Here is a 9,388-nt window from a genome sequence, read left to right as displayed (position 1 = left end):
GAGAGAAGCCCCTATGAGCTGACAATCTGCTGGAGCACCTAGGATTTGGGGCCACATCCATGTCTTCAACAGGATCCTGACAATGCAGTGCTGCTGGATGGGCAACCAAAAGCTCCAGAGCCACCAGCCACCCTTCCCTCCAGGTTCCAATTGGCAGCATGGGCATCTACCCACCACTCCACGCCTGGAGGTGAAGCAGGAGCACAGGGACGCTAAGGTGTGAGCACAAAGTTGGGAGCAAGCCAGCATCAGGGCTCATCTGCTGCACCCCCATGTACAAAGCACAAGCAGACATAAAGAGGAGACAAGGAAAGGAATGAAGAAAATATGGGCTTTATAACTGATTCACTTTGTTGTAAAGCAATTATATCCCAATAAAGATGTTTAAAAAAAAATAGGTAACTAATAAGAACCTGCTGTATAAAAAAATAAAATAAAATTCAAAAATACAAAAAGAAAAGAAATAGGTGAATCGCTCATGTGGTAGAAATTAACTGTTTAAATAGAAATTATAACATTTCATCAAATTTATTACCACATATACATGGGGAACTGGGGCCTGAAAGGACATATACATTTTTATCTACATCCTAAATTCATAATCATGTTTATATCCATATTGATGCAAAATAAAGTCATTGCTGGAGCTTCCAAAAGCAGCAACATTTTTTCCGAATGCAGCAGAGGAATATTTTTAGATTTGTGTGTGACTTATTTCTTTTGCTTTGTCCATCAGTTTAATATTAATGGATGCTCTTAGATTAGCCCAAAAAAGTCCATGTTTGCTCTTCTCCTTGGGCCATTCCAAATAAGTTCTCTGTGCCATGAGAGCTTTGAGCTTGTGATAGCTGCTAGGAATGGAATACTTTGGAATGGGATCCAGCAAGATCAGGATTAAGTTATTAGTTTCTTCATTGAAGAGATTGTGATGGGCAAAGTACAGTTCATAATGGCACCACTCACTATGAACAAAGTTGGGAGACAAAACAAAGATGGACTTGTAACTTTTCTCAATGCAGTTTATGATATTTTCCACGATGCTCTTGCCAGGAACAAAGTTTCTCTCATGGAGACAAATTCTTATATCTTCTTTTTCCAGGTTTGGTATTAATTCATTCTTCACCCAGGCAGAATCATGCCCACTATATGAAATAAAAGCATGGAACTGGAGAGCTCTTTGGAGTTCTCCTAAGGGTACATTCCTAGCCCTGCGCCGGGTCTGGGTCCACTGAAGCACCATCCTGAGATACCAGGGCAGATCCAAGTAGATACAGAGGACAGTCACGGTAACAGCCAACACTAGCCCAGGGACCCCAATGGTGACAATCAGCAGAGCTGTGTTGCAGGATAATTGAGATACACGGAAGTCCTTTAGTGGGGTTCCCTTATAGCTTTCTGGATAATCACACTTATAAGAATCAGGCCAATCCTCTACCACTTCACTTGATACTTGGCCTACACTTTGGATAAAGTCTCTTAACTCACATGTACATTGGAATGGATTGTTCCCTGCTTTTAGGGACCTAATCTTCTGGCAGCTCTGGAAGAAATCAGCTGATGGGTTGGAGACTGAATTATAGTCAATGATCAGTATGGAAAGGCTGCTAAAGGTACCACATCCAGGAAGGTGGGCTAAAGAATTGGAAGCAACATTGAGTTCTTGCAAAGTTTCTAGACTGGTGACATCTTTAGGGATGCTCCTTATTCTGTTATTGTGGAGATCAAGAACCTTGACCCTGGGAGGTAAACATCTGAAAACAGAGTCAGTAAGTATATTTGAAGACATATTTAAACTTAATAAACCTCTGGTCCAAGGGCAATTTCCTTCACTTTCATCATACTTTAGGGAATTCCGGCTAACATCCAATTGTTGTAGAGACTTCATCTCCTTGGTCATATGAACTATATTTGCAAGTTCTTTTAACTGATTCATTTGTAAACTGAGTGTCTTCAAATTAGTCAAGTTTGCACAGTTTTCAAAAACCGTGTCTGTTAAGAGATTGTTGGAAAAATTCAAATACAGAAGTGGGCTAATTTGGGATGGGCAGACCATGTGGACCATGTGTGCAGCAGACACTGTGAGATGCTGGATGTTCATATTTGAAAGGATTTTATAGATATAACCTTGTGGAAGACTGAACACATCATTGGCAACTTGGTGTATAGACAAGGCCTTCAGTGAAGTGCCAGAATAATCAAAATCTCTGAAGTCAACGCGACCATGTAGTTTCACATTTGAAATTGAGAAATACTTGATGTTTGTATGCCAAACCAACTGGAGGATCATGATGAAGGAATTCCAAGTTGTTTCAATGTTGTTTAAAGTAAGATTTGATAACCTTGAATTCTTTTGAAGTTTTGACAGAACATTTTGGAAAGAACACCCATTATCATCTAGCACACATTTGATATTAGACAGTTCCAGACTTATGGCAGTGCTGACTGACACATCCAAAATAAAATGGAATTCATTTCTTGTGGGGAAAACAATGTGCAGACTCTGGGTGTTAAGGTCTCGAAGGCTCTCGGGGTCTTCTTTTTCCCCATAAGTGTCTCCTAAGACCAGTAAAACTTTACTGATGTGCAAATAAGCAATCGGCAGCATGCTGGATTTTTGTAACTGTGTGGCACTCAACCCCAGAAATTCTAGTTGAGACATGTTGCCAAGCTCTTGGCATATGGGCAGAGTATCAAATGCATTAAATGAGAGGTCTAAGTGCTTGAGGTTCAGAATAGGGTGGCAAGAAATCTTCTCCAGCTTGTTGTGGGACAAATCCAAGTATTCCAGTTCCTGGTTAAATTTGAAAACACTCATGTCAAGATACTGAATTCTATTATGAGAAATTATCAAAATCTTCAGCTTTGATAGTGATATGATGTCAGAAGTCTGAAGTTCAGAAATGTAGTTTTGTGATATATCTAAGATTGTCGTGTTCAGGGATAGGTCTTTGGGAACATGGGTAAGACCCGTTTTTGATCTGTCAACTAAAAATTCACTTTCATCAGATAACTGGGTTCTGATCTCAAGTATTAATATGAAGATGACGGCAAAATGGAAGATGCTAGAATTCATTTTAGTCATTTTGTAACAGTAGACAATCCTAAGGGTAGTTGCTATTCTTCAGAGCATCTTGATACAGATACAGATCCTAGGGGGAAAAAAATCAACATTAATTGATTGTATTAAATTAGGCATGGCTGACATTAAACATTTTTTACTAGAGACTCATTAAATGATGGCTACATTATTTGGAGTCACACAACCTGAAACCAGGAAAATGTACATATTTATAAACAATTATACTATCTCTAATCAAATAACTTTTAATATGGATATGTAATGGGTTGAATGGTGACCCTCCCCCCCAAAGAGATATGTCTGCCTCCTAACCATGTCCTAATCTCCTAACTGCATATTATCTAATTTAGAAAAAGAGTATTTGTAGAGATAATTAAGTTAAGAATCTTGAGAAGATCATCCTGGATTATCTAGGTGGTCTCTAAATCCAATGACAATTATCCTCATAAGAGAAAGAGGGAGCATTATTTACAATAGCCAAGAAACGGAAGCAACCTAAGTGTTCATCAATAGACAAAAGATAAAGATATGGTATACGTATACAATGGAATATTACTCAGCCACTAAAAAAAAAAGAAATCTTGCCATTTGCAACAACATGGATAGATCTAGAAGGTATTACGCTAAGTGGAATAAGTCAGACAGAGAAAGACAAAAACCACATGATCTCACTTATATGTGGAATCTAAAAAACAAAATGAACAAAATGAAAACAGATTCATAGATACAGAGAATAAATGTGTGCCAGTGGGGAGGCGGATGGAGGGTGGGAGCAATAGGTGAAGGGGATTAAGAGGTACAAACCACCAGTTATATAATAAATAAGTTACAGGGATGTAATATACAGCATAAGGAATATGGTCAATAATATTGCAATAACTCTGTATGGGGACAGATGGTTACTAGACATATCGTGGTGATCATTCCATAATGTATTCAAATGTCAAATCATTATGCAGTACATCAACTACATTTCAGTTAAAAATAATAATTAGAATTTTTTAAGCATAAAAAATTATAAAAAAGAGAAAGGCAGAGGAATATTTGACAGAGACAACAAAGACATGGAGAAGAAGGCCATATGAAGATATGAAGATGGCCATATGAAGGCAGAGAGTGGAATGATACACCCACAACGCAAGGAATGCCAATAACCAGAGAGCCACCAGAAGCCGGAGAGGCTCTGGAGAGAGTGCAGCCCTGCTGATGCCCTGAATTTAGACTTCTGGCCTCCACATCTATGAGAGAAGAAGCTTCCGTTGTTTTAAGCCACCAAGTTTATGGTAACTGGTTACAACAGCCACAGGAAACTAATACAGATGGGTTTACACATTCAAGGTGAGTCCTAGGAAACTAATACAGATGGGTTTACACATTCAAGGTGAGTCCTCTGACCCCAACCTCCCCAAGATCCTTTAGAGCTCACGCTAGGACTCACAGCTGGTGTACTTTCTACGTTTGATACGTACCTCCCCATGGCTTTTTTGAGAGTCCCATCCCTGTGTGGCTGAATTAGGATTCTTTTTGCATTACCTTTTGTTACCTACACACAGTTTGGTGCCTAACTTTGGTCTTATTCAAAAGACAAGGATGTCCACTCTCGCCACTCTTATTCAACATAGTTTTGGAAGTCCTAGCCACGGCAATCAGAGAAGAAAAATAAATAAAAGGAATACAAACTGGAAAAGAAGAAGTAAAACTGTCACTGTTTGCAGATGACATGATACTATACATAGAGAATCCTAAAGATGCCACCAGAAAACTACTAGAGCTAATCAATGAATTTGGTAAAAGTTGCAGGACACAAAATTAATGCACAGAAATCTCTTGCATTCCTATATACTAACAATGAAGGATCAAAAAGAGAAATTAAGGAAACAAGGCCATTCACCATTGCAACCAAAAGTGGTGGGGGGAGGGGTGGTGGTGGTGGGATGAAGTGGGAGATTGGGATTGACATATATACACTAATATGTATAAAATAGATAACTAGTAAGAACCTGCTATATAAAAAATAAATAAAATAAAATTCAAAAATTCCATAAATAAAAGAATCCTCCTGCCAATGTAGGGGACAGAGTTACGAGCCCTTGTCCGGGAAGATCACACAGGCCAAGGAGCAACTAAGCCCGTGCACCACAACTACTGAGCCCTCGTGCCACAACTACTGAAGCCCGCACACCTAGAGCCCGTGCTCCGCAACAAGAGAAGCCACCGCAATGAGAAGCCCGCGCACCGCAACAAAGAGTAGCCCCCGCTTGCCACAACTAGAGAAAGCCCACGCGCAGCAACGAAGACCCAACACAGCCAAAAATAAATAAAATAAAATTAATTTTTAAAAAAAAGTAAGGGTGGTATTTTTATGTCATTGTTTGTATTTGGCTGAAAGACCCAGACATGTCCCAAGTCTTCCTCCCTAGCTTCCTGAAAGAGCTACTCATACAAGGAGAAATATTTCAATGAGAATAAAAATAATACTCAATTACTGCCTGGGCCAGTGCCTAGTATCTCAGAACAGAACCATCCTGTATAAGCTATATTGAAGTAAAAGTGGTTTGGGCTTATGGCTCGAGTGGGTTTCCCTACTTATTCCTAAACCTGAATCCAAATCTGGGGGTCTTTTAACTTTCTGGCCAAACTCCAGAGTTCAAGGAAGCAGTGGTCAGCACCGTCAGGTATGGTGCACAGCCTGTGACTGCAGAGACAAGGGGCAGAGACAGGATCCCACACACAGACGTGAGCGCTTAGCACACAGTGAACCCATCACAAGCAAGATGAAAGCTGTCTTTGTTTCCTTAACAACGGCAACCATCACAACAAATTTAAATTTATAAAACTGAGATAGGCTGGGACCTGTGACCCTTCGTGGCAGTGCTGCAGTGCTTGCATCTGGACAAATGACTCCTCAAGCAACAACAACAACAAAAAACAACTATAAGGGACTAAAAATAACTGCGTGCATGTGCAGTTGGGGCAAATTCTGGACAAAAGACACAAAAAGACCAAAAAGTCCAGCTGCCGCTTCTAAAGAGCCTGGAGCAAAAACAGGGTGTCGGGAGCAAAGGCAGGGTACTGCGCATGCCCCCTGCACACAGCACCACAAAGGGGCGGGCAAAGCACCAAGCCACGCCTCCAGCGACCCCCTGGACACACCCCTAACCTCATCCCATATAAGGAACCAGCTCGGCCACCCACCCCACCCCACCTGGGGCCAGCAAGCAAGGGAAACTGTTACTTGTTCTTGCTCCCCTCTGCTGCGCGGCAGGGGCCCCAATAAAGCCTTGCCTGAATTTCCTGTCTGGCCTCTAGTCAATTTCTATTTATTGGGGAAGGCCAAGAACCCTGGTCAGTATCAAAACTGCCTGTCTTCAAGCATTTAATGAAAGCATGGCTTCAGTTTTCTATCTAGCTTAGTTGACTCAAATATCTTCTATTTGCTCAACCTCCATTTTGCCCTTTCATTTATAGTCATTATTTGAAGCACTCAGTTTATGAAACCATCGTTATTACACCCGAGGAGCTCAATGGCCAACTCTTTTTACATTCCTTTCTGTTTATGCCTGACTGTCCCATCCCTTTAATGGGAAAAGATCTGTTAACTAAGTTAGGGGCCACTCTTTCTCGAGGGGCAAGGGAACCACCCTCATCACCAAATGGTTCTAACAGAAAGCAAAAAGGAACAGATAAAATCTGAAGCTAAAATAGAAGCCTTAGTAGACCCTGGAATGTGCAATATCGAGGTTCCGGGCTTGGCCAAAGATATCCAGCCAGTGATTATTAAGTAAAAAGGGTTATACAGTGTCTAAATATAAGATACAGATTTCTTAAACCTAAGGAAGATCTTCAAAAATGTTTGTAAGTAGATTAACAAAATAGGAGGCCACTGACCATAGCTGATATTCAGACCCTGATAGGAATTTTGGAAGAGGCCTTCTCTCCTAAGCTAAATGAGGAAAAGTAAAACTTTACAACATAGGTGAATGGGTATGTCAGTCCTTCAGTATCATTGAGGTAACCACCCAATTCTTTGAAAAGGAAAACAAAACTGTCCTTGTTTTACAAATGTAGTCTTTACAGGACCAGAGGTGTGGTTCCAAAAATAATCCAAAACCCACCAAACCTTTTGCCACTCCCAAAGCCTTCCCTATTTATTTTAAGAGGCTTGAAAGTAATTAAACAAAGGGGAAACAAAGTCATCCTAGGAGGAACTTGCCTGTACCTTTGAGATGCAAATGTCCTATCTGGTCTTCTCAGGAACCCTAATCTCTGACATCTTTTTAAATGGAAATTTTTAAAAAGAGGGTAATTTAGAACTTGACTTGTCAAGGATAAATAGAAATCTTAAGTGCCTTTTCTGTAAACACTAGTAAAAAGGGTTTGTTCCATCTGCTAGAAGCCCAGTTTGAATCCAGCCCCTTGTAACTGATGGCTTTTATGTTATACCTGACTGAGGGCTGGAATTTTGAAATGGGTACTATAAGGCCTCTGTGTTTGTTTGTGTGTTCATATGTATCTATATGTGTGTTGTAGGTGTATGATATTGTGAAAAATGAATTTGTTAAAGAGCTCTACTTAATAGGATTTTTAAAAAATTAAGTGCTTATATAAATACTCAGAAATAGAAAATAATCTGGCCAGAATGAATTTCAGGTTCATGTTATCTGGATAATATTCACTACTAAACTGATATCTGGTATTGAAGGTGGCTTAAGCTTGTTGGTTTGATTAATATAGACATGTAAGAGTCATCAATGTTAAGTATAATACTTCTGTTGTAACTAGGTTTTTTTTTTAATCTTTTTTTCCCATACATTTATTTATTTATTTATTTATTTATTTATTTACTTATGGCTGCATTGGGTCTTCGTTGCTGCACACGGGCTTTTTCTAGTTACGGCGAGCGGAGGCTACTCTTCCTTGCGGTGTGTGGGTTTCTCATTGCGGTGGCTTCTCTTGTTGCAGAGCATGGGCTCTAGGTGCACGGGCTTCAGTAGTTGTGGCATGCGGGCTCGGTAGTTGTGGCTTGTGGGCTCTAGAGCGCAGGCTCAGTAGTTGTGGTGCACTGGCTTAGTTGCTCCGTGGCATGTGGAGTTTTCCGGACCTGGGCTCGAACCCATGTCCCCTGCACTCGAACCCATGTCCCCTGCACTGGCAGGCGGATTCTTAACCACTGCACCAGGGGAGTCCTGTACCTAGGTTTATTAGAGGTCAAATAAGACCTTATTCTATCTTTTACAAATGTGTCAACAAGAAAAGTAACTCAATGTGAAAAAACTTTTAAGAAAAGTGTTTTTAGTAAAAAAGCTGTGAAGAATGAAAAATACTGAAAAGAGTTATACATGATCAGGCTTTTCTAAGATTGGATTACATTTAGTTGGGTAAATGGATTTTGTTGGGAGTGGGCTGGGACAAGTCTGGATTTGGTTTCTCCCTCCAGAGTTTTCTTGAAATGCTGCTTTTAATAACAGATAGTATGAGTGTCTTTGCCTTTAAGTGATCTGTATTTGTTTTTGAGATCTTTTGTAACTTTAGTTAAGGAATAAGTATTGTCTCACAGTGACCTATGATCTTATTTGACCAAGTGTTTTAAAACTTTTCAACAAACTTCCCAAATGTCAAATTTTAATTAAGTTTCTTTTGATTTCCAGCTAACTTTAGAGGGCCCCTGAGGTATCTTAAAGAGAAATATTTAACTAGGATTATTTGGTATGTTAAGTTAAATGTAATCATTCATAATTCTGGTTATTGTAATCAAGTTTCTTTATCGATTACACTGTAATCAGATGTTTAACCATACCTTTTAAGTCTTTTGTCATTTATAGATATTTTTTGTACTCTGATGCTGTTACAAAAAGTGCTTCATTATCAAGGAGATTCACAGAAAGGCTACGGAAGCAGTTACAATGGTTCCACACCAAGATGATGGCTATTCGAGGATTCCAGCCCATACTGACTTAAAACAAGGAGCTGTCCTGCCCCTGGGGCCCCTAGATCAGGCATCCAGAGATTTTTTACTCTGACAGGCAAGGTCAACGCCCCTACTCAGCCTTGAAGCACTTACAGAAGACAGAACATTGCCCTTCTGCTTCCCATAAGAATATGGGAGTAAAGTCTCTGAGGGGGTAATGAAACAGGAGGGAAGGGGGCAGGGCACAACCTTTGAAAGAATGACATAGCCCAAGGACATGACATAAACTGATTAGAACAAAATGGGTCCAAGATGGCGGACAACTCAACTTCCACTAGACCTTGAGCCTCAGTATATGCTCACTGTAACACATCAGCAAGCTAAATGACACACCCACAGGC

General features: G+C 40.1%; 1 protein-coding gene across 8 annotated transcripts in view; it reads right to left on the bottom strand.

The window, feature by feature from the left end:
• Window positions 1-509: 509 nt before the first annotated feature.
• The window catches only part of TLR1 (toll like receptor 1), a 41,461-nt gene continuing 32,582 nt past the window's right edge, over window positions 510-9,388 (bottom strand). For all 8 annotated transcript variants that reach the window (XM_024117856.3, XM_024117853.3, XM_055086099.1 and 5 more), the window contains one exon: window positions 510-3,149. In XM_024117856.3, coding sequence (XP_023973624.1) covers window positions 695-3,082 — 2,388 coding nt within the window. In that variant the 5' untranslated portion in view covers window positions 3,083-3,149 and the 3' untranslated portion in view covers window positions 510-694. The remainder of the gene's footprint in view (window positions 3,150-9,388) is intronic.

The sequence above is a fragment of the Physeter macrocephalus genome, chromosome 7 (assembly GCF_002837175.3).
Source record: "Physeter macrocephalus isolate SW-GA chromosome 7, ASM283717v5, whole genome shotgun sequence".
Lineage (NCBI taxonomy): Eukaryota > Metazoa > Chordata > Mammalia > Artiodactyla > Physeteridae > Physeter > Physeter macrocephalus.
The sequence above is the reverse complement of the archived record's forward strand: the minus strand, read 5'-3'. Positions and strand labels throughout refer to the sequence as shown.